The 27,855-nt window shown below is 33.1% G+C and overlaps 1 protein-coding gene across 1 annotated transcript; it reads right to left on the reverse strand.

The window, feature by feature from the left end:
* Window positions 1–27,852, reverse strand: LOC128187950 (sodium- and chloride-dependent transporter XTRP3-like). Its single transcript, XM_052858668.1, has 9 exons — window positions 27,274–27,852; window positions 24,691–25,157; window positions 21,831–21,941; window positions 9,241–9,482; window positions 8,683–8,836; window positions 7,977–8,181; window positions 6,787–6,946; window positions 5,625–5,787; window positions 1–5,260 (listed from the first exon to the last, which is right to left on the reverse strand). Exons 1-9 carry the CDS (start codon window positions 27,470–27,472, stop codon window positions 4,922–4,924), a joined length of 2,040 nt encoding a protein of 679 aa, XP_052714628.1. The 5' UTR covers window positions 27,473–27,852; the 3' UTR covers window positions 1–4,921.
* Between the last annotated feature and the right edge of the window lie 3 nt (window positions 27,853–27,855).

Raw genomic sequence — 27,855 nt, forward strand, 5'->3', positions numbered from 1 at the left:
TTATTTTATCAGTTCATAGTTTTATTCACTTTTATAATAGGCTTGAATATACAGAATCAGTGTAACATTTTATATATACATGAATCTATCAAACATATTTACAATTCTGCAGCTGTCAAAGTTGCAAAAACTTATTCAATGTGCATACCCGGTAGTAACCCCAGTAGTACATGAACCATGTATTTCGAAAAGAAATTGCCCCCATAGCACTTTAAAATCTTGAAGTTCTAATGAAATAAAAACCTAATGTTTATAAGCAACAAGAAAACAACAGTTTATGACTAACACTGCAAAATTTCTTGTCTACTATTATTTCTTCTATAACATGAATCATGAGATGAAACAAAAGGCGGCCTGTGAAATATTTAGGTAAGTTATGGGAATACATTCTCTAAAACAATAAACTAAACCAGAAATTAAATGCTTGTTTTACCAATTTCATCTACATACATATACATGTAGATGTACTGGTTTTACCATTAGATTATTTGTACAAGATTGATGATTCATACCAATATGTATTGAATGATTGTGAAAAGACAAATGTGAGCACATGCAAGCAAATTTTCTTTTTATGCAGCTAGAATTCCATTTGCATTAAGAGTTTTGTGACAAAAAATAAAATGAAAGCTCCTGGATTTTTAAAAAAGCTTTTTCTGCTAACCTCTCTTTTTTTGCTACTAGTAGTTTTTCTGGGAAAAAAGTCTAAATATGCAATGAAGTCTGTATTTTTACACTATATAAGCTCCAATAAGCTCCAAATTCAATTGCTCACTATATAAAATTGTCAAAAACAATACAATTCAATGCCAGCTCCACACCATATCTTCAGCTTTTTATTTTTTCAAAAACAAATTGTACTTGCACACAAACTTTTCATGCTTCCAATGTTGAAAAGTTTCTCAAAGCATTTACAATTATATAATTTAAAATGTACATGAATAAGAAAAATCATAGCAAGCGTTAAGTTAATTAAAGTGTCAAAAATACAATACTGTACGGTACAATAAAATAATTAACATACTCCATTAAGTGTTTTTTAAAAATCACCATTATTTTACAATTTAAAGTAAAATAAATCTTCTTAATTATTAAAAGCATCAAAATAATGAGAATAATAATTTAAAAGTATTCTCTTAAAAAAATTAAAATGTCTGTAAAAACTGCAATGAGGTATATGCATTTCAATGGTTAACTCTCATGAGAAGGAAAGTTTGCATCAAAAAGACAGTCTCGCATGTGCACAATGACCACAGTGCCAATGCACTAAAATTCCTCCATATCATAAATACTCATTATAATCAAACAACAAGAAAGCAAATCTTTAAGCTTTTTGGTGGTAACCAAACAGAGATCATTTCACTAAAACATATGCTACATTGTTTCTTATATTGATTATAACAAAGGCTGAAATTACCATCTCAAAAGTTTAAAAGAGCCAATCAGAATTCCTAAAAACAACAGAAAATTCAGAGATTTGGCTTATTGTAAGTAAGTGTAGGTAAGTGGCCGTTGGTTTTTGATGATGCAACTTAAAATAACAATGTAAGTGCCCTTTGTTAAGGTAAAAAATTTCCATAGATCTGTTTATCCTTAAAATTTAAACTTTTTGTGTGTTTGTGTGCACATGCAGTGAAAAAAAACTTGTATGCATGCAAACATTTTTTTTTTTAAAAACAAAATTAAAAGTACTATCATAAAACTGATAGCTTACCATGTTAAAAGGGGCAACACAATTTTGCTGTTATTGAAGTTTCATAATTTGTCATTAAAATCAGTAACACACACAAACTGTTCTTGCAGTTACAATCCTGCTTTTGTGGGAATAAACAATGATAAAAATAAAAATTACTTTTTAAAGTAAGCTGTGCTATAAGTACCGACCGGTACAATTTTTTTTTCGAGAGAGATTCTGTAGGTGCATACACAGTTTTGAGATTCATTTATTAAATAATACATGTATACTAAGCACTTATAAATAAATTTGAAATTGGGAGCACTTTATATATCACAATTAAACTTGTATAGAAAATACAAGAATGTATCACACATTTATACCATTGTGAGATTCAACTTGGGTTGGTAAATAAAGCAAAATAAGTTCCTTTGACACAAAATTTGAAAAAAATTATGCATGCAGACACATGTGTAGAGAGATTCTTATGTCCAACTACTTTTAAATTACCAGAGTTCCTGTAAAACTGAGATTTCTATCTCATGAAACACATAGAGAAACAATGAGCATTTGAGGTTATAGACACACATACACATAAAATGTGAAGCTGACCTTCCAGCTTTTTTCCTTATCTTCGTTCTTCTAATGAAAGATTTTAATTACCAATCTACAAGCCAAACTAAGAAAGGGTGCTCCTGAAAACGGTCCAAGTGTAACAAATGCAAAATGGTTGAAATTTTCAATGACGTAATGATTAAAAGGCTAAATTGAAATTTTCATTTCTACAAAGAACCCTTTAATGATTAAACAATAACAATAACAAATAGCAGCACATCAAACAAAACATTTATATATAATGCTGATAATATTACATTACACCAACACTGTCATGATATCTCAACATACTGGTAATCGTATTCCCCGAAAAACAAGACACTCCATCATACTGGTACAAGTAATGGTATTCCCCGAAAAACAAGAGATTTATTTCAGACACCCGTTGACTTGGACGGATATAAAACCTTTTTAACCAAGCTGTCATCACACACAAACAGGTATACATCTTTACACCTGTATGCATCCATACGCTAACCCTTTAAGACCTGCAAGGGTAAATTGAATACTGTAGTTCAATTTTGGGAAGGGGGATTACTAGTACTTTAATAGATCAAATCAAAAAAAAAAATTCTCTTTTTTAAAACTACATGTATATACTAAAATTTTGTTATAAAAATTCAATAAAGCATTGAGTGAAATACAAAAAAAAGATGTAAATGTATTCTAATTAGTATTTTGAAATAACTTTTTTGATTCTGTAATTTTAAAATAATGTAAAGCAATTTAAGCCACACAGTAGATGAATAAAAACACAGACATAAAGGCAAAAAATGGCAGAAGCCAAAAGACATCAAACAAATGTATATATAGGAAAAACAATAAAAGGGGGAGCAATGATTAAAAATAAATACACACAAGCAACACTCAAAAAATATGGTATTGAAAGTGACTATTACAGGCTATGGAGCCCACTTGAAATAAATGATTTATCAGCACTTTTGAAGTTCTGCTTGAAGCATATTTCATTGTTCCAAGCTATGCAGCTGGTAATTAACATATTAAATTAAAGCAAATATTCCCTTTTTGAACATAAGCTTTTTATTCAGGTATTTGACTCAACACTAAAGGTCAAATAATTTTGAAAAAAAAAAAATTCTAACACTTGTTTAGAAAAGCACTGACTGGCTTTGAAAATACAAATATTCATTTCATTAATCAGTTGAAAAAAATTCCAAAAAGAGATAAAACCCCGGCATAGCACTTTTTCATTGACCTCTATACTATGAGAGGGCAGTATAGGTAACAAAAAAAGCAACACAATACAATAAATATAACTAAAATACCCAATAAACATTTGGTAATTATGACAGTAAATTTTTGGATCACACTTGATTCATCTATCTCTTAAAATGCCCCTGTTTGAATTGGAGCACAGTTTTGTGTGCAATGCATTGTCCAATACAACAAACATGGGAAACTACATGTACTATTGGCACTTAGTGTTTTGTCATGGCGAGGTAATATTTAAAGAATGAATATTTATAAATATTGATCATTTACATTGATTCTGACTTTTGATACACACATACATGTACATCAAAATTTGATTTTCTTGTTCATTATTAGCAAAAGAGCACTTATATATTGCTGCATGCAGATTTTATACAATGATTAATAAGACTGTCCACTAGTATTAATCTTGTAAATAAATCATTGATCATATTCAAGTACAGGGTCCTCCAAGTGTGACTAGATTTTCCCAAGCTTTTCATTAATATTATATCAAATATAATTTACAAGAAGATCTACATTCAAAACTCATAATCTCATACAAATAACACTATTATAATAATCCAATGTGAGCATCATTCATTGAAATTTGTCCAAAATCTTCTAAACAGAACTTTTTAAACAAAAGATTTAGTTGAGGCTTTAATTTAACAGCCAAAAAAATTTCAGTAAACACCATCAGAGACACAGAGCGTACACAACATGTACATGTACTAGCGAGTGAGGAATAATATGTGCAAGATTAGCTGGCAACTTTGAAAGTACTCAAACAGCTGTTTGAATCTGAAAAAAAAATGCACATCATGCTTGGATTACAAAATTTGAAAGATCTACTGTAATCTAGGAATAGATTTTTCAAAACAGATTTAGTCAGGTGGTTTGTTATGCTCTCAACAGATTATTGTTTAAGTCTCAATCAAGAGCGGATTTGGATGGAAGCTTATCTCTGATTTCAATCCCTGAATCAAGTTACCACCACATCACAACATGAACACTAACAAAAGTAGCTTGTGATGTGATAAATACATATATAATGTATCATTAATTGAGGTGAGGAATTTCTCACTGCTCTGTGTTTCCATCCTCCTGAAATTTTATCTCCCTCCCACATCAACACCCACCCAGATCACAATGCAATGTTATAGACAGATTGTTTGTTAATTATTGATTTTTTAAAAAGCACAAGTTAAGAAATGAAAATAAAACCTACATGACTTCTTTTTCATAATAACACATGTAAAACAAAAAATTACCCACTCAATTTTAAAACACTGATGTAACAAAAACAAGCATAAAACAACACTCTTGGATATACTTCAAAACAACGGGTAAAATTCCTGAAATGCATTTTTTTTAAAAACCAAAATGTAGGGAACTTGAATGCTCTATCCTCTATCCTTACAGCTTGCTTTCAGCATTCTGCATAAGGTCATCAAATTTCACCCGCTCTGGCCTCTCGGGTATGGCACAACTTGTGTCTCGTTCTGACGTAATGTACTCGTCGTTAATGTCGTCCGAGTTGTGACCCGAGTCATTGTCAGATTTTAAGAACGCTGCCGTCGACTGGGTATGGCCACCGGTTTCTACAATGATGTTCTTGGCTGTAGGTCCTTCAAACTTGAAGTAACCGAGTTTTCTTAAGAGGGCCACACCTGGAATGCACAGGACAGAGGACAGGACGAGGAAAGCAGCAATGGCTCCGGCCCACCAGGGGTATCCAGCGGCCACCATTTTAAACTGGAATCAAGACCAGATGAATCAGTTAGATTTAACATTAAAACATCAGATCTACCAAAATCTACTACTATTTAGTACATGTATTGAGAAATTCCATTTATTTTGAATGTTTTTCAATATCTTTATACAATTCTCTTCTAATTAAAGGAGATATAACCACAACCATCTAGCTTTCTTAATGAAAAAAAATATTGGAGTACAGGCAGGAGATTTTAAGTTTCTTTTCTTGAAAATACCGAATTCACTGACTTTTTTGGGGTCTATTTTTCAAGTAATTTTTTTAAATTTGTAAATCAAAAAACAAAGAGCCTAACAGTAGCCATTAAACTAATGTTTGAAGTTTCACATATTCTACACACATTACCTCAGTATAACTGTACACATTGTAGGTGATAGGTTTGAGGAATTTGCTGACCAGGGTGGCTCCCAACAGGATGGCAATGAAGACGGGGGCCACAAATTTCCACATAATCTTCCAGTATCGATGTGGCTCATGGCCAATCATTTCCTTGATGTCCTGAGAAAACCTGAAAAAAAATTAAGAAAAATTACATGAAACAACTAACTTCTCAAATAATTGGGTTTAAATATAAATCATAAATACTGGTAACAGAAATTGAAAAAAGGGTACATTGTCAAGAACAATTATGACACACCAGTAACCTATATCTGTCTATACTAGAGAATAAAAACAATCCTCATTTTTTCCTTCACTATTCTGATGCACTGTGAACCAACTTTCCTTTGCGACAACTTTATTTTGAGATTTACTGGAGATAAACTGGTTTGTGACTACTGCGGAATCATTAGATTTTGTAACATCCTCCACCAACTGATAAATTAAGGTAATAAAGTAATATTTCCTTTTGTAGATATATAAGAATACACGAAATTACGTCCCCACGAACCTGTAAAATTTAAGCCATCCATGAAAATTGGCCCCCACGAAATTTAATGATTCCACAGTATTTATTTTTGCAATCAAGCCTTATGCACCCCCATGTTGCTACTACATATGTACAACAGGTTTTCTCAATGTGGACCGGTTCCTGAAGAACTGGTGCACAGTGAGATATATTTGCAGTGACGAGGCTTTTGTGAACCTCACAAAAAATCTCTCGGATATGAATATAAGTTGGTTTACAGTAAATCACATTGTCTATTAACACAGACTCTAATAATTGGCAGTTGTTTTGTGTCAGTTTTGGTGCATCATAGTGCTCGAAGTGAACACAAAAACGATTATAAATGTGACATCACTACAAGTCAACCATTCAATGAAAATGTACTGTAGATTCTTAATGGGAGGAATTAAAATCTTGGTAAAATCGCGAGAACACATCTCACGTATTTTAGAATCTCTCTTTTATTATTTGGACAATGATAAAAAAAAATTAGCTTTTGCAATTTTATATTCTCACGATTTGATGCAAAACGTTTGAATCGCTGAATTAAGTACTCGCCTAAAATAAGGAATCTACAGTACATAAATTCCTTTGCATCTAGATATCTTATCATCCTCGTACCTATCCACGCCGTACACCCAGCCAATGCCAAAGCTCTCCACCAGGGCTATTGTAATGAGGGGAAAGGAACCTCCATAGGAGTCAAACAGGTCCACCCAGTACGATCCGCTCCCCAAAACAAACAGCAGCCCAATCAGCATACTCACCAAACACAGTGTGCCTGCAATTCATAGAACCGAGAATGATGAGAGTTTGGAAGGGTTTTGTCGATGAATTAGTAAATATATACATTAATTTCCCAAAGCATTAATATCAGGAATTAGAAATGTTTGGGAAGGCATTTCTAACTTTTAGTAACTGTTTTGTGTTAATGAGCTTGATACCTATAGTACATACAAATAAGTATTAACATTCACTTTCTTCCCTCCTATTAAATTGCACTGATTGATTTGAGTGATATTTACGCATTACACAGAAAAACCCAATCACCAAATCTTCCTCGAGTATTTCTCAAAGAACATGAGCGACTCTCCTCACCACAAAACACAAACATTTCATCGATGTAAATATTTTTTAACTATTCAAATGAATTTAATTTATGAATTTATTTTATTACAGTACAGGTTTCATTCATCGAATAATAGAATGAAGAATTAAATTGAGCTATTAGAGTTTATAGCATTGTGCACTATTTTTGTTGGCATAATACGGCTGCTATATTGGCTCTTCCATAAATTGCACATTACTTGCAGAATCAGGCAAAGATTTTGAAAAAAAAAATCATAATTGGGAAGAGGGAATAAAGGTGAAGAAATGCAAATCTAAGTATTGAATCAGTATTTTTTGAAAGATCTCTCATAACTACAACAGTATATGCAAACAAATTTTCGCTAGCGCTAGCGTGTGTATGCCATTTGTATGCACACACCATTGCAGTTATGAGACCACATCTTTCAAAAAATAAGGATTCAATGCTTAAATGATGGCACTTACACTGTATGATATATGAAAGAAATAAATATTAATATCAAATTGTTTCTATTTTTAAATAACTCTACCATTTAAAGATAAGAAAAACAAGTTCAGATCTACCTGTCACAGCAAAGTACACATGTGAAAAGTAAAACTTTGGGAGGGTGTTTAACCTGTAAAATTTGGCATCATCATCAATGATATTTTTCATTTGTTCATGTATTATCTCTTATATATCAACTGTAAATGTTTCAGTATAGAAACATAGAGATACAAACCTGAGACCAGCCACTTCCTCGTGAAGATCGAGTGTTTCAAATCATACAGTGAGGCCGTAACGCCCTCTAGTGTTCCGAATTCACTGCCAAAACCAAGGGAGAGAAGCATGAGGAAGAAGATGATGGACCAGAAAGGAGCAGAGGATCCAAACTCATTCACAGCCTCTGTGAATACAATGAAGGCCAGGCCTGTTCCTTGGGCTGCCTAAGTGTCAAAAAGCACAAAAAAAATTTGTTACTTGTTAACAACTGTATACTGTGGAATCATGTAAATTCGTGGGGGCCAATTTTCGTGGATTGTGGTTTTTTTGTTGGTTCATGGGGTCTTAATTTTGTGGATCTCTTCGTTTTCAGTTTTATTAAGAAAGTACAAATTCAGTGTCTTTATTCGTTGAGGATGTAAATCCGTGGGGAAGGGGTACCAAGGAAATCCACGAAAATTGAGTCACCACTAATTCTAATGATTCCACAGCACTGGGTTAATTTTCCCCTGTGTTATTTTTGCCCGTTTGACTCTTCCAAATGGTCACGCCTCATCTTTAATTTGCCCAGACACAGTCCCCATTTCAAAAAACTTTATCAATATCACTCTCAATGGTGAAATACAGAAATTTATAAAAGCTATTTTTAAACAGGTATTTGTATTTTGTTTTTAAAACTTTGTCTCAAATACCTTGCATGTAATGTTTCACCATAGTATACTTACATTATCTAAATCCTCCTCCAAACTACAATATGTGAGATTCAAGCTTTTAATAAGGTCTCGATTAGAATGGAATTCACGAAGATAAACATCCTCAGTCAGTGTAGTAGCATTCCACTGTGGAAACATGTTATTGGATGTAATGGTGCCAATATTTCTGCAAAATTGAAACAAAATTCTTATATGTTGAAAGAAGAGTTATTCCCCCCATCATACTTTCCTATTTGAATACATTGTGTTAACAAATGAACATTCAAAATGTGATTTCCTAGAATCATTAATCATTTCCTTGTTCTTCAGTTGGAAATTGATGAGTAACAGTGCTAGTTAATTAACTAATTAATGATATAAGAGCTGTTCTGAAAAAGACTGTCATAATGACTCGTTGAAAAATTCAAGACGACATGATTTTACGAGTTTGTCAATATGAATAATAGATAAAGACTGCAATTCATAATTTGATAATGATATGGATTCTTCACAAAACTTAAGCCACCATTAAAATACTAATGACTGATATGACTCAATTTAAACCACAGTCATATTTCACAGTCCACCTACCTAAAGATACATTTCTCATACATCACTGTGGCCTTGAACCCCAGGACAGAGAAGATGACCACGGAGGCCAGAATGGCAGTGAACCAGTTGACGATGGACACGATGATGGCATCCTTCTCGCAGTTGTTCTTTTTAGGATTATAGCTGGAGAAGCCGATCATGCCTCCAAAGCCCAGACCGAAGGAGTAGAAGATCTGGGTGGCCGCGTCCAGCCAGACTTGGGGGTCTTGTAGGCGCTCCAGCTGAAAGTCAGAGGAGAGACTAAACTCTGGGAAAATACCGACATTATCAGGTGCCACATCTTTGCAAGTCAAGGGTTTCTGATACAAATAGATCCGAAAAATGGTTTTAGCTCCATAGAGTAGGGATCAGAAACTCTTGGCTTGCGAAGAAACTGGAGCCAATGACATAATATAAAAGGAGAGATGGTAGGGGATAGTTTTCCAAGAAAGACCCGAAAATTGTTTGAAAACCTGAGGTTTGGATTTTTTTTTTTAAGGGGTATAAATGGCTAGAATATTTATTGCATTCATTTTGTGGAAAGAGGAGCTCATGTCCATTTCATTGATATATGACACTTTATGACCAAAAAAAATATCCTCTGCCACCAAATTGATTTGTAACCTTGTCAGATCAGATTGTAGAATTTTGGTCTCAAATAATCCTAAATTATTCTGTTCATTTGTGAGCTGCAACTGAATTCAGACATTCAAATATTTGGACATCAGTTTGCCCTGAAGCACAAGATTTGTAAATACCCCTGTATCAGTTTACCTGGCAAATATAAACTGGATCTGGTCCGATTGAACCTTGGCAAAATCAGGTACTGACATTTAATCTGTCTGACTTGCGTTAAAATATACCTGATTCAGTTAAATCACATTTTGATAGAATTAATTGCCTTAAATTCTTATCAAGTTCTGCCCAGATAGCTAGACGTGAATATCAAATATGACCAGCTTGTGAGATTTTATTTTACACACTGCATTATAATTAGAGCTGCAAAGTTAACAAAATGTAAAGAAATGCTCTCTGCTTGGTAATCATTTAGGACTAATACGGCTAAAACTGTTTCATTTTTGTTTGATAATGAATAATTCTATTTATCTCACTCCGATTCTAATTGAAAAAAAAAATGATTTTTTACTGAGTCAAAAAGCCAGAAAGCTAACAATACAAGGCCACACCAATATATTTTCTTGTTCCTCGGACCCTGCCTGTTCGTATTTAAGTAAAACTCTTCAAATAATATTATATCATTAATTTCCCACATCCAGGAAATTCTGTGCTGTGCGCTGTTTTCTGTTCTATTTCCACTCTATTTTGAATTAATTGTTTTAATTTATAAATCAGAAACAGGAAGAAAAAAATATATATGTCCACACAAATTTATTTTTGTACCACCTGAAAGTTTTGGCTATGAAAAACAATAATTTGGTAATTGATTAACTCGCCAGCTCGTACTTTTTTTCTCTGGATGTCCAACAAACAAGAAATTATTTTGGTGTGGCCCAAGATATACCGGTAATATATTGACAATGGAAACAGCATGAACTTTCTACAAACATATGGAATCTTTTCTCAATTTTGGAAATACATGCATGTACTATAAATGCATTTTCTGCACAAAGCCGATTAAAGAATTCCCAGAAAACACTTCCAAGTTTCTTTGCAGAGATATGATTTAACCATAAAACAATCTGTTTGGCTCAGACAAGCTTAGTTTTCTCAAAACTTGGGAATAAATCTTCAGGTAAGAAAGTCACTGAAGTTTTAAAAAATCACAGACATGGTTAAAGGGACTTAGACACAACTTGAATCGAATTTTATTTTCTATTTTTAATGTCAAGAATGGTAAATATGTGTGGTTTTAATGCTTTGTAAAAATTTGAAGTCAAATATCGAGTTACGAGCAAATTAAGGTACAGGTTTGAAATTCTTTGTTTTGTAAACAAAGCTTGAGTCTTGTTATTGTTTACATATGTGTTGTACTGGTATAAGTTTCAATCAAATGATGCTTCTTTTTGGTGATGTTATTTATGGAAAGAAAGATATATGATATCTCATGTATTAAACATTGGGATTAGGAAAAGATTTGTTGGCACTATAGAAAAAAGCCTGCAAGGTATCCCAAAAATTAAATTTAAGACAACGCATACAATAAGACATTCAAAGCAAAAAGTATACTCCTTAAAGTTATGAATGAAAATTAAACACCTCAAATGAATTTATGTAAATAACTTGCATATATTCCTTCAGTTTTCATTAAATAATGTACTTGGCCAACTTTCCAGCCATATGTTTCTTAGAAACTGACAGTCATTCAGTGCATATGTGCATGAAGTTAGGTATATCATTAAATTCAAGCATTAAATCAAATGCTATTGGGGGAAAGTGAAGGGTTGTTGCATGAAGAAATGCACAGGTGAATACAATGGGTCAACACAGGCACCAGGTAACTGACTTTCAAGTCCTGATTTACTTGGTGTTGCCAAACATTTTGAGGACTTATAAACACTTTCAGACTCTTTTAAAATTCTGGCTTAAGTATAGAAACTGGACGTAAACAATAGTTCGAATGCTATAATTTTTTTTGAAAAACTACCATAACCAAATGTTGATGATAAAGTTACAGTAACAATTACTCCATTAGTAAGACATATTTAGGCTACTTGAAATCCATGAGCACACTTAATACAAATTCTTCCAGTTCTACTGACATAATGACCTACTATAGAAAGAAAACTACCAGAAATTAGCTAGAACAATTATTCATGTGCCTGTAAAAAACAACTAACTAAGGGTAATATAATATAAATATGCAGTATATGTACTGGAGTGGAAATTCACCAGTTCTCTCTTTAGTCTTAGCCAAACAGAGAGAGAGAGAGAGAGAGAGAGAGAGAGAGAGGCAGCTTTAAAAAGTAACAAAAAACTTATATTTGATCAGCTGTTGATGATTAAAAAACCAACAAAAATCTTGATTATATATTTCAGAGAAGGCAATGATTAAAATCAAATGTTCTTGATCAATTATAATTTGCAGCATTAATCTGATGAGATTAACCATCCTCTGAAAACAATTGACCTATCTGTTCATCCAAGATGACAACTGTGAAAAGTGCACATCTGAAATAGCTAGGAAAGGGAGGGAGAAAGGGCATGCAGCCACTGAAAAAAAATTAAAAAATTAAACTTTAATCAATTGCCGGTATCGTTTCATAGATTAATCTGATTCTGAACATGATTGAACTATTTGCACTTTAAGGATGAAGCTAATGCTAGAGTACTGCTGTTATTCGATGTGACCTTGACCTTAATCCACCAGAGAGAAGCACTTTATAAAACAACGACCTCAATGAAGAGGTGTGAGCAAATAAAATTATCGTACAAGGATAACTTGATATTTTCCTGCAAACTACCAAATTGATTTTTATTTTTTATTGCTGCATATTGTTATCTTCGTCAGAAAAAGCTGATATTGCATCGGGTTAGCCACTCTTGTGCAGTTCCCTTAAGAGGTGTCTTATTAATGTGAAGGACTGAATTATATAAATACGGAGACCTTGCTCTTATCTTGTTGTTGAGAACAGCTGATTTCTAAAAATGCTTAAATAGGGTCCTTATTCGGAGATGCTTTGGTTTGCTAAGATGGCAGATGACTGATATAACAGTTCAGGTGATATATTAGGGGTTGAACAAAAATTATGACACAACTACCTCTTTAGAAGCTGTCTTGAAGCACCTAATACAAACCACATAACGTTTCGTAAAACCTTTTTGACATTCTGAGCTAATTATGTCTCCAAAACAACTCTTAAAGGTGACATTATGAGTTCTCTGGTTGTTACATTTAAAAGCATATCATTTTTCAAAAAATAAATAACTCTGTGAAACAAAAATCTTAATAAAGTACACCATTTTTTAAAAATAAGAGACAATTAAGTGCTTTCACTTTAAAGGGTGACATTCGAATAACCTTAGTTGTAAAAATTATTGCATTGTATGAAGACTAATTCTCTCTTTGATATAAGAATACAAATGGACTAAATTTACTCTAGCAAAAGATAAGTTTTTATTCATGGCATTTTTTAAAAAGCATCTAAAATTTCAGAAACAAATCAGTGAAACTTGGTGCATCCTTTTTACCCACTAAAGCAATTGAATTATTTTCCATTACAGAGTAATACAGCATTATGTTCAATGATTGCGAACTTGGGAAATAATTTTTAAAAAAAAATTCTTTTATTTAATTGTGTTGAAAACGAATTCCTTCCAGAATATCTTTTACACCTTTTTTTGCAAAACTTTCAGTAACATTGTTATTCACCAGTATGGAACACTTGGAATCTGTGAATTTAATAGACAAGAGCATCCCTTTTGCAATACATGTGTTGTAAAGTGCAATTAGAACTTTTTCTTAAACATCAAAGAATCAGACTTGGGGACTGGCGAGCACAATAGCACAACTTGAATTATGTCAAAATGTTCTCTCTCTCATTTTTATTTTTTTTACATCAACTGCTGTTGTTCTACAAATATTTCCTTTTAAAGGGAGATTTTTATAAGTACGGGTATTAAGTACTGCATATAAAACTAAGAATATATAGTAACCATTTCATTTTACATTTTCCTCATGATTTCTAAAAGAATACCAAACCCCCCCCCCCCCCCACTACATCCCTCAGACTTGCAATATTTAATGAATTCAAGATGCTGGATAGGGGTAGTATGGTAAATTTCATCATGTTTTGTATAACCTAACAACCGCCTTCCACCACTATATACATGTACCACAAGTAGCTACCTCCCACTCAGTAGCAAGACAAAATGACAGACATACAACTTTCTGTCACAGAAAGGAATGTTAGAAGATCTCACAGAATCAGAGTCAATCTGCAGACTTTATTTTAATGATGTAGACTGGCTATTAGATGTATCGGTACATGTATATATATTACTGCACTATATATTACGATCATATTTATATAATTAATTATGATGTCTGTAATTCTAGTTGGTTAGAAACTTAACAAATATCTTTATTTCATCTCATTTTCAAATGTATATTTATGTATCTATGTATAAAAGTATATGACCTTCAATATGATATTCAAAGGTCGCTGAAATAAAGTCAAGGACATTTAAATAGGTTTTACTTCAGCCATGGAAAATGCCATTTAAAGGGGCTCACCAAGACACAAAATATTCCACCCATTATTATGCAATAAATAATTTCCAGTGTGCATAAACATCAAAGAGTCGTCTTCCATTTTGAATTCAGTCATAAATTAAAGCATAACATATACTGCACACCCTGTACGTAATCATATTTATTAGAGGTAAATACGTCATCCGCCCCTTTATTTACGTTTTTAGGAATGCCAGAAATGCACCAGTTTTGGCAAATACCATTCCCCCCAGATGCACAGTTCAAAAATAGATTTTTTAAGCTGCTTAAATAGAAACCTTTGGCGGAACTCTTGTCTTTCATTCAGATTAAATTCTTGATAGTGTGAAAAGAAATCAATGGCAAATAAGAAACCTTGACTCCCCCAAAAAGCAGTGTGGTTGGTTCTGACACCATTGGCCTACATTTGCAAGCAATGTGTTGCTTCAGAATCAAAAGTACATAGTCAAGATCACCTTCACATCATCTTGAATATAAAATTTATTTCCAAAAATTTACCAAACTAATTACTGTAAAAGTGGTCATTTACATGTGCAGGAAATTTACACTAGTACAGTAAAACACGTTTATAACAAAGTGCCAGGGACGGGCGATTTTACTTCGTTATAAGCGTAATTCGTTATATCCATCGAGTTTACAACACGTAATAAAGTCACGGGAAATAAAAATCACTTCGGTGTAAGCATCAATTCACTATAAGCGTGTTCGCTATAACCATGTTCTACTGTATGCGGTAAGCTTAAAAACCATATACACCTGCCCATATGGGAAAAAACTCAGAACTTCAGAGTGTTAAATCACTCATCACGCTTATTGGTTGACTATAGCATGTATAGAAATCATGTACTTAACCACAAGTGTAAATGACCACTTTTACAGTATATAATCCGTGATATGTAAGTTTCAAAATCTAAATGAATAAATTTTAAAAAGTTTAAATTGTACCAGTCTAAGTACCTATAAAATTACATCCCAACACTTTAATTTTATTTCAAGTTACTTAGTACAGGTGCAACTCCATAACATATTAAGATAGTTCCAAAAGCATTCAAGATGCTTACATGTCAATTGTGACCTATCAGCCAAGACCTAAAGATTCTTGATGCATGCCAGACAAGAGGAATGCCTTTAAATTTGTATTAATTATCCGGTATCTTTAAGTTTATCGAATTTCCAAACTTAAGATTCAACCTGCTGTTACTCTTACTTTCAGAGGGTCATTTTCTTTTTGGAATAACGAAGATTCCCACATGAATTTAACACAGCTCAAGGTGTAACCAAGTCATATGATACTTTAAAAATAAAAAAAAAAGGAAGGAGCACTACTATTATTATTGATAAATACATTATACATGTACATGTTTTCTACAGTGTTCAAATGTACCAATATTGCACAGTTGGTCTACCTGGTCCTAAATACAAATGGTCTTGACACAAGAGCTTTGATTTCGAGCACAAAATAAAAGATAAACAAGAAATTGGGACTTCCTAGCAGAAGATATATTCGTTCTAGAGATCTTTATAATCTATAATCCATCACTTCATTATGGGGACATCACAGGTGATCACAGGCTTTAAGATACAAGCATGCAACATTGATTCTGAAGGCCCCAAATGCAAGTGATTTTTACAGATAAAACACTGGGTAATAATATTCCTTTTCATTAAATAAATTTGTTAGGTCCACGGTCTACATGCAGACAACATGATATACATATATATAAAATGAACTGCATAGACTCTCTGCTTGGACATTCATATAGTTAATGGAGAGACGTTCCTTGCTAGAATCTATGAACTTGTACATCATTATCAAACAACCAAAATACAGAGCATTTGAGGCTCTAAGTTAAAGTCTAAATCTCAAACCCTTTACATCTTCAATGAAATGGCAAAAATTGCTGTGAAAAAAAAGGCTAATGTTTCGTTGTACATCTATATCATGGATGCATGTGAATACTGTAAACTCCTAATTAAACGCGAGGAATTAAAATCCACGTAAAATCGCGAGAAGCTCGTCTCACGAATTCTAAAATCTCACTTTTAATTTTGGGACACATGTAAACAACATGAAGCTAAGATAAAATTTTGGCATTCACGATTTTATGTTCTCGCGATTTGATGGTAAATCGTTGACACGCAGAATTAAGTACTCGCGTAAAATAAGGAATCTACAGTATACTGGTATATTATGTATCAAATGTAAAGTGTACATGTACTAGTGATGGCAATGTTGCATTGAGGTCTGGAATGGAATATTTCCTTTTCATTTTCCTTTCCACTGGTTGCACTTCACAACTACAAACTTCCTTTGTGATGCATGGTCTTGACTTGCAACAGATGTTAGATGGAATGTGTGAGCTAGGGGTCACAGAAGTCAGTAGAACAGGACACTCAATAGAGGCAGGATCTCACCGGTCAACCACAAATTCATCATCTTGATACTTAGTCCCTTAATTCTCAGGTCAGTAATGGGATTCTCTCTTCTTTAGATAGGCCACACATGGAGAAATAATAAATAAAAAACCCAGAGACATTCATCAAAATTGTTTGAGAAATTATAATTGTATCCTATGATGCCACCAGTGGGAAAAATTTACCAAAACCTTCAAAGTTAAATCTCTATGACCAAAATATGATATAGGAACTACAAAACTGCACATATGATAGCATTGATTGCTGAATAGGAAAAATAACAAAACTTATGAATAAAATGCAAACATTTACAAAATTTCATCATATAAAAGGGAAAAATTAGAAACCAATTTGAAAAAATTGCTGAATTTTGCTTTACTGAATTACCCTTGTTTTGGAGCATTTCAACATGTTAACATTAATGTCAGTGCCATAGGTCATCCAGATTGGGAAACTGTCAATTAAAACTTCATGTTTCAAGGTAGATTGCTTAAACAACGCACGGGACTAGTGTGTGCAATAAATAATCTTAAATTTATTTGACCAAAAATTAAACTGAACAGAAACACAGTACAATGTGTAGTTTTAGACAGCGTGAAAAGTGGAATTTTACCAAATTGTAGCAAAGATTTTAATTTCTTTATCTTCATAATTTTCATAATTTGTTTTTAATGTTCTATCGATGAATACGGTTCTCCAATTTATTGGCTGACAAATAAATAAGAATAACTCTTAATAAAGAACTCTTTTTACATGTAAATTTTAAGAAGAGGAAGCTTAAATTAAGAAAAAAGCAAATGGTAAACAAGTTAAATACCTCGGCCTTCAATGCAATTCAACAATGGTACACATGTTAGATGGCCTCTGATAAACACCAGCTCTTCTCAATGAGCTTTTGAAATTGGCAAAAAACAAATTTGAAAAAATCTGTTTAAAGACTCATCTGTTAGATTTATCAGGTTGGAGTTTAAGACAAAGCATATCTTGACTGAAAATTCTTTAAAGAAATTTCTGTTCTACTCCTGCAGTCATTAAAAGCATATTACATGAAAGCTTGACAAATGATAACAATAAGGTAGTACATCTAAAAAAAGATTTAATGAATAACATATCTCGCAGTCATTCAGGCATTTTGAAGTAATACCTCCCCAAACACTTTTTTCGATCTTAATGTCGCAGCAAGCATAACATATTTACATATTTACTGCTGATTAAAATTTTGAAGAATATGGAGAAATGTAAAATATATACATGTGATGGTGATGTGAAATTTTATTAATAAGTGAAAAACTCCTTCAATACATATCTACATGCACTTCCAATTTTATACTGAATGAAAATTCTTGTATCAATGGGACTCCCATTCATGAAAGCTAAGAAGATGATGTTATTAAGATGTTACAGTCTTGGAAGTCATTGCAGCAGAAATAATAACCTTGCTGCAGACTTGCAATTAATCAGTGCACCATCGTTTCCCTGCATGTAAAGCAGTCGGTTGATGATGGCCAATGATACAAGGTAACACAAAGGGGAGAAAAAATTTTTCCTACACACACACACGTATAACATCCTAGCTACCACAGGTCTGCAAGTCAGAAAAGTAAAGATGTCATGAGTCTGGGTGTTGAACCCGCAGCAATCATTGTAACACTTAATTAACAATTACTAGTAATTGACTGTACTCTACACATTATCTTATCCGCATTGTCTGAATCTTGCCTACTTACATTGGGTGCAGTTTGCAATGAATCATTAGATGATAATGGTTTATGTGTCCTATGGGACAGCGCTAGAGAGAGGGTTACCATAACCCATAAATGTGTGTATATATTGGTATTGGCACTTATGTCTTTCTTCAAATGCAGTATCCTTCCTCCTACTCATGTTGAAAATTTTACTTCTGTCATCTATACTACTATATTAAAATAATAGACTCGAATTTTTAGTCTTTAATACCGAGAAATCGGAAGAATACTGTCTTTTGTTTTATATATTTTAAACATCTTTGGTACTTGAAGATTACCAATTTGTTTTTATTTTTTCTCAGTTAAGCTTCGCTAATTAATAATCAACGAAAATTCCTCAAAAAATCCCGGAAATCACCTGGATTTTTTGGATTTTACAATCTTGCGCTTGCGCAATACATTCACGTTAACGGGATCTTTAGTTTATATTTGTTTCCACAATATCACCTCTCCCTGAATAAACTCAGAAATGATAATACAAATACGGGTAAATTTTCATTGGACTTTTGCTATATATTCTGTTCATATAAATTAATGATTTCTTACGAGAGAAAGTATAAAATAACAAATATACATTTCAACTAAGCACTTACTTTCATCTTCGTGATGACAAAAAATATTGATTACATGCAAAAACGTTACATTATATTTGTTAGGAGAGTGAAGATAGAATATGTTTTATCGTAAAAATGAATAATGTCCTACAGACCCAGTTTTACAAAGAATAATTATACGTGTACGTTGGTGAAAAGGTGTTGAGTTCTTCCATTCTATGGATTAAATTTTTTAGTTGAAAGAGATTTGCAGTCTCATAAAGGTTTGTTGTGATGTATTTGACTGTTATTTTCAAGGCAACATCATTCATTAACTTTCTCCAAAATCGTTCCGGAGCTATTCTGCAATTTTCTGCTACTTTACGGGTATAAGTAAGGGACGGGCCTTTCTCGACACACAGTTAGGTTATTAAAACTAAGGAAAGTGTAGTGAAATTAATAGCATTATTGTAGGCTTATAGCTTTGTTATGTAAATGTCAATAATAAGGTGTATCGATGTACCTATTTCTAAATGTCCGATATGCAAGTCAACCCGTGCACACACGGGTCAAAGTCTAGTTTTCTAAAAGACTTCAACTGCTCACAAACTAAGCATATCTTGCAGTGCAATATTGGATAAAAAATTAAAATCACTCCAAAACTTAGTAATCTTGTACAAAAAAATCTTATTTATCTAAGTAAGGGTTATCTCTCTTACCTGTTATATAAACAACCTTAAAATTTTTGGTTTTTTTCCACAACATTTATACAAATTTTAGCTGCAATCATAAGGTTATTGGTATTCACCAACTGATTGTTTAATCAACTTTCATGTATCCATGGAAAATGCTTTGCTGAGTTTGCTCCTATCTGGACGTAACCATATTGGTGAAGGGCTTTATGTCTGTTGACCATCCAGCATCCTTAACCAAATTTTAACAACTGGGTAATGTCTGTTTGTATTTTTAAAATGATCATTAAAATAGCCTGCATCTAGAGAACTATGACACATAGGTGACTAGGTTTTTAAGGTCCGATACAAAGATCACCAAACTTTGAGTGTTAATTTTATAAAGAAACGAACATAGATTTGTAGTGGACAGATTCGAACTTGACCAATAAGTCTACATTAACATACTGATTTAATAATGATCAGCACAGATAGACAGAGGTGAGTGGTAGATTACAAAGATCAAGATGGATTCCATATCTGATTCAATCAGACCCTTAAAGGTGCAAAATGTACAATGAAATATTCTAGGGGTGATGAGATATACACAACTTGTAACTTGTGCAAGGAAAAAGACTCTAAATTAGCTTTATAATATGAAGCCCCAACAGAACAGAAGTGTGTATTTCCATTCAAATTTTATGTAGTGTTGATGTTAAATTCAAATGGCAAATGTGAGATGGGCAATTTCATTCCTTATTCTATATCATTCATATGTAAATTGAATAACTATAGTACAAATGAATAGTTCATTCAACATTCTGCAAGGTATTCAAACCATCTGATACCATTCAAATCACTGACCCATTCAAACTACATATACCTACAGTACAACCTTAATTATGGTCAATTTTAATTCTTTAAATGTTCACAAGATTACTGGGAAGTTTTAAATTTTTTTTTTTCAAAGTATACTCTCCCCCAATCGTCAAGAGTTCAGATTATCCACTTTTCAAAATATTTATCTTTTACACTGATAAAAAAACACACTACAAAAAAACAACATGATATAGAAAAGGTCACATCTCGAGTATTAAAAAAAATCAATCCATGAAAGAATTTAAAACCCTAAGACTGGTTACTGAGGAGTTGGAGGCATTGTCGTAATTCAACCTTTCTTTGAGGTCCGATTTGGCAGGGTCTATATACCTGAGAGGTGTGAATCGAGAACCAGATGACAGCTAGCAAGAGACAAATAGCTTCTTGGGAGTGGGCAGTCATTTTTTGTGGTCACAGATAACTGCCCATTGTTAACATTTTAACCTACTGAATTACTGGTGTAATTAACTAACTTGACAGGCCCCTGAAACAGCACCGAGAAAGGTCAATGGCTAGCAGCCCTTTGTAACTTGATCATTGCCAAAGTTCACAGAGATTATACATCAATAAAAGATTAACTGTGTAACTGGCCTAAACCAATACGCTATCATGCCAAAATTGGTATTAAAATACCTGACATAAAAAACACAACACAATATGTATAAATATAATCTTAATTTCTCTAAGATGTCTTTCTCCTCAGAAGTGAAACTTATAGTTTGTTTTATAAGAGTTTGCTAAATTTTTGCTAACACTGTGACACAGAATAACAACCTTGACCAATCCTTTATGTTGCAAAGACAAAACACATGATCATACTATGAAACAATTTCACATAATTACTCTGTGGAGAAGTATAAGACTTTGGGCTTTCTCTAATGATATAAATGACAGGACATTTTCACAAACTGGAAATTGCTGGTTGGTTTTAGGTAAAACAAGGAAATACAAGTCTCCAGTTTACATTTAATATAGTCTTGTCACATGTACCCATGACAAATCTCTTTTAATTACAAATTGTCCTTAAACTACCTAGAAATTTCCATTGTTTTTATGCATGACAGCTAAGGATGACAACCAATAACTTTGGATAGTCTCCCTTTGCTACTCTTTAATTAACTGATAAAGTTAGGATTCCTAGGTTCCTCCACCTTACCTTCGGTGTAAACATGTGAGCCAGGCCATCTCCAGCACCCCTCAATGTGACGCCACGCCCCAAAAAGATAAACAGCACAATGTAGGGGAAAGATGCCGTAATGTATACAACCTGAAAAGGGAGATAATTATAAGAAACCTGACATACTTTTCATTTGCATAATTTACAAAATCAATGTACCAATACTTTTCTTACTTGAATAAATTTCATTGTTATTTTATTATAATACTCAGGAGACATTTATCAGGAAAATTCATAAAAGTCTAAGGACAAAAAAATAATTTTCATTGTCCATTGTAAATTGCGTAAAGACTTGCATGCTAATACATGTATATACATAACTATTTATTTGAAGATGTGATTGTTGACTTAAAACCAGCTCTAAAAATATGTTTTGCAAAGTCTTGGGCTTTGTATCCCTATAGCAGACACTAATTTCTATCTATCAATTTCATAGATACTGTGCTTTGTCAATTTTAGTTAAGGGGGGGGGGGGGTGTCAATTTGTTTTACTTAATTGTTTTCAAACTTCCTACAATTCAAAATACAAACATGAAGTTAGTGTGTACTGGTAGATTATAGATACTTGTATTGTATAAAACAATACTGTTCCTCTTAATCCATATTCTCCCTTTCCGCATCTGTAAAAAGGCCCATTCTTATCTATACATAAACACAGCTTCTTAACACCTTAGATACTGAAAGGAAGTGTTTAATTTCATTAGTAAAGATTTGTCCTATATTGCTAGAGCTTCATGGTGTAGAATGTTTTTTTCTGCTAGAACCCTGGATTGCCATTCCATTGAGAGATCTAGAATGTAAATTTGCTTAGTGTAATATAGCAGAGAATTTTTCACCTAACACGAAGACACGTTCAAATGCCAAGTTTAATTTAAGACAGCTTGAAAAAAAAGACCCATTTGATCTCGCTTATAACAGGTAGTTGTTTTCCTCGACTGTAATTCAGCAACAGTAGTGCAACACACACACACACATACATATACTCAAACATCTTATACCGGTATATGTATGTGTGCATTTCCATTTGAAGGAGTTTATCGAATTCCACTGCCTAACCTCCTTCCTTGTTTGGCAAAGTTTAGCCAATGATTTGAATTGTTATCTTTTCTTTTTTTAAATGAAATATTAGTATCTAAACTTTTAAAGTCACACCCAGTGCAACTTTATCTGTGTGAAAATCTACTTCAGTAGTTGACCTCCTTTCAAAGTAAATAAAAAAAATCTTCTATTGACCCAATGCATGTTTCTACATTTCAAAAATATGTTGATACATGAAAATTGAAAAAAAAAATTAAAACATGTATGCATGTCTAGTTCCTTATCTAAACATACTCAAAACATTTCCTCTTATATGTCCCCTATTACAGTAATTTAATTCCAACACTTCTGTTTTTCTCTTTCGTTTAATAATGAATGACCTTCATAAATAAATTTTACAGTCCGTACATGGCCGGTCAACAAGGTGTAAAATTACTGAATAATATTCCCATAAATTTAACTGCAACTCTACCATTCATCAAATACCACTACTAGTTATTCATTATCTATTCGAAAATGAACGGAAAAAAATAATTGTTTGATACGCTGCTTCGTTGAAAGTGGTATACATAATGTAAGGGAAAACGAGGAAACATACATGAATTAATAAACAAAAAAAGTGAAGTTTTATCTATTTCATGATGGTATGTCTCTTATATCACTCAAAAAGCCAAAAAACTGAAACCAAAAATGGACTCATATCAGTGTGTATCACACTTGAGAAAGGATGACAAAGAAGGCTCATCCATTGACTAACTATGATATACATCTTTATACTTCTGGGAAATCATTAGAAATAATTTCATTGAATGCAAATAAAGGGATGGGTTTTTAAAGAGCATAATTGTTGAATTCTTAGCTTGAAATAAAATACGTCTTGTAAACAAATCAGCTTTCATCTCATGTTCATGTCCTACAATGCATGTCAAGCCGCATAAAAAAATTTTGAATGGTACACATTACAAAAAAAATCCTGAATGTCTATTCAATTATGTAATCCGGGTATACAGACAGTTTTATAGTAACATAGCACTCCCACTATGATATAAACTGATAAATCTCTATTAAATACATATGCGATTTACTTGATATCCGTAAATATATTACAAATACTTAAAATACAAACTCAAAACAAATTATGAAAACTAACATTTCCAAACTTGTTAACAACATGATCCTTAGATAAAAAGAAAAATTCATGCAAGTTAACAAAGGTTGAGAAAAAAATGGCAGACCCCTGTTCTTTCTTTGAGTGCATTGAAACCCAGCCTGTGATAAGTTTGTTGACCCTGCTGACTGACTTTCCTCAGACTATGTTGTGCCTCGACCTAAGAAACAGCTTGTAGACAGACATCTCAGTCTGTATACTTGTGTACATTACAATGGCTGTCTGAATAAAATAGCAGTTACATGATTCATAAACTAGTTTGGTTGTTAGAGTTAGCTGCACTGTGTCACCAGACAATACACCCCCTCCCCCCACAACCATCACAACCCCCCCCCCCCCAAGACCAAGTCTCCTATCCTTATAGTGTGTCTATATAACATCACCCTATCCTCTTAATATTGTAGACCCACATGTCCAATTTTGGGCAGTTGTAACTGAATTCATGCTTTTTGCATATAATGTCCAGAAAACTTTTATCATGCATCAAGATTTGCATTGCAGCCTGCTGTTTAGAAGGATTAAATTAGAAGAAAAAACCCCCAAATATTGTTACAAAAGTGAAATATTGTTTGAGGTTTTTTCAATGTCCTATGGAGGTGACTTTGTGTGCATTAATTCCCCAATTTCAATTACCTTGCCAGAAGACTTGATTCCCTTCCAGATACAAGCATACACCACACCCCAAGCAAAGATCAGACACAGAAGCATCTTCCATTTCACCCCCTGGGTGTCCTCAATGCTTGTGGAGATCTCCAGAGCATTCCGGTACCAGAAATACGAAGTAGGTCCACTGACATCACACTCCAGTAATGGCACCGTTAGATTACCCTGTGTCTCCATGGGACAGGAGGACCAGGGAAGCATCCCAGTAAAGGAATGCACCAGGTAGAAAAGGCACCACATGATAATGGCGTTATAGTACACCCCCACAATAAAGGAGGTCACCGCACTGGCAATCCCCACCCCTCCCAACAAGGGGTGGACCAGGTTCCAGGTGCCCATGCTGCCTTTGCGGAAATGCTGTCCTGCTGCAAACTCCAGATACAGCAATGGCATGCCTTCCACGAACAACATGATGAGGTAGGGAATAAGGAAAGCACCTGGAAAATGTATTAATTGAATGGTCATTGTTTATTGTTCACGGCTTGGTTTTATAATACTATAATTCCAAAACTAGGGTAAATGGTAAAATCATATACACATTTCATATGTAATGTCAAGGTTATTGTCAGAAGCCCTTGCATGCATGGTCATTCTCACATACACCTACTGACTATGGGCCAACTCACTGAGATTTTCATGTTTTCATGAATATTTATTATAATTGTCCATTCACCAATTATCAAGCAAAACTCTTTAGTTTTTGGAAGTATGAAAATAATCCTATTATAAAAACATGCCAATAATAGATCCTTATGTAAGCATTTACAGAATTGGTGAGATTTCCTTCACAAAAGTGTGAAGGAGCCAATTAGAACAGAGCCTGAATTATTCATGAAAATGAGAAAAATGCAACAAATTGGCCATGGTCACTCAGTAAGCTTTCATGAAACTGATTACATAGGTTTCCAATGATATGTTATGTAGAAAGTATACCTGAAGAAATCAATTAAAATTCACCCTGCAACTTTTAATAGAAATACATTGTGTTGATTCAAATAATTTTAGAGTAATGCTGATGGACAAGAGGATTTTATGTTTTGTGCTTCATTTATATTGAATAGGAGTAGAATGCTCTCTGGCAATAAATTTTATCAGGAGCTGTTGCTAATTTATCAATTAAAATAATTCTTTAGGTTTTGAATACAAGAAATCGTTATTCAAAGTTGTTTTCCAAAGACTATCCTTTTAAAACACATTTTTTGGGGTTTTGATTTTGAATTATAATACAAGTATACCAGTATATTGTGTACAATTAAAATGTCTGTTAACTTTGTTTTGAGATTGACCTGTTAATCTTGAGGATTATGATATTTAATTCATTGATCCTTCAAACGAATGCAAAACACTTTAATTCCTAAGAATATATTATTATTGAAAGTGCCCTTAAAACTGTCCCTAATGCTACTTTAATTAATAATCATTGGAAGGAATAGGTGGGAGTCAATGTAGACAATATGGTGTTCTGACTGTTCTCTCCCTACCCCCATTCAAGATCTTAGTGTGTTTTAATTGTTTCAAAATATTCAAATCTTGATGGAAAATCAAAATATTATCATAAATATTCAGTCATGTGCATCTAGTACACATATTACACAAATGCCCTGGATTGGTCTCAAAAATCTGTCAAAAAAACAATGCACATGCACCTAGGTCCATTGTACAATGCACTGTATTTAAACATTCTTCACCTACCAGTGTTTTTGACCCTATGTTTTTTAATTCTTTTTTTTTTTAGTTTGAATAAGTGTTGCATCAGCCATTCATAAAGTTATTTGATTATATCAAATTATCAATAATGCTATAAAATTTATTAAAAATAATAATTTATCTGCTAGAGACACATATAAATATTTAATCCTGTTGAAAGAGTAAGTAATTTAAAAGTATTTACTAAACATTAAAATAAAGCTTAAATATAGTAATGCCACTCAATAGTTTCAACACTGGTTAATCTTTAATATTGAAACAATAAATTGTTTACATATCATTGGAACTCTACAGAACATGCATGCAGTGCATTTTAGCATGATTTATTTTTTTTTGGGGGGGGGGGGGGTGTCATTCCTTAACTATTTCCAATTACAACTTTTGTATTCATGCCAATATAAATTCCATTGTATTTTCTTCTTAATAAAAATTAACATTTGTTCTCATTCTTCTTCCTCATAAATATACATCATGCGTCTGAAGAAGCTGACACGTATCCGAATCTGACGTCACAATATAAACAATAACATTGTCTGTATTTTGAAAATAAAATATTTCAGGATTTGTCATGAACAAATTCTAATTCCTCGTGCATAATCTACAGACTCAATAACAAAATGACACTAGTTCTAAATATATCGTTGGTTTCATATGACATTGTGTCGCGTGTACTGGCACTTCTACACAACATTGAAAATGGCCGAGATGGCGAGAGAGAAGATCGACCACGTGTTTCATGTTTCGTGAAGAAAGGCGGCCGTCATAGAAAATTCACAAAAGTTCACGCGATAGGAAACCTCTCTGGTTACCAAACTAAGAAATATAACATAGAAAAAATGAACAAACCTCCTCCATGCTTCTGACATAGATACGGGAATCTCCAAACATTTCCAAGTCCAACGGCAGTGGATATTACCATTCCAAAATACTGAAATTTGCTTCCCCATGCCGGTCTTAGACTTTCCATTTCAATAACGACGCCATCGTCGTTCAATGGATGCATCAACTCGGCATCTTTTTCGTCCAAATTCTTTGATTTCGGCATTTTTACTCCTACCCCGGATCCCCACAAGCACGCTGTATTCTGACGATCAACACACTGTATACAGCTCTACTAGCGTGTAATGTTTCGCCGCAGCTATTATTAGTGGGTTAAAAAACGGTATTATTTTTAAAGCAAAGAACTCATGTTAGATAGAGGTCTTTTATTTATTAACCATTGGAAAAGAATGGTTTTATTTTAAATACAACTTGCTGAAATAAAGTATTTTACAGTTATCGATCAGCATCCTACGCCGTAACGCGCAAGATTTATAGGAGCATGGTTGAAGTATTGATTTTTTTTTATTTGATTTTTTTTCCCCATTTTTCTTGTCATATTAGCGACGAAGCAGGAAGGATGTATGCATGTCTTATACAATATTGTTT

Source organism: Crassostrea angulata, chromosome 6 (genome assembly GCF_025612915.1).
Source record: "Crassostrea angulata isolate pt1a10 chromosome 6, ASM2561291v2, whole genome shotgun sequence".
Classification (NCBI taxonomy): domain Eukaryota; kingdom Metazoa; phylum Mollusca; class Bivalvia; order Ostreida; family Ostreidae; genus Magallana; species Magallana angulata.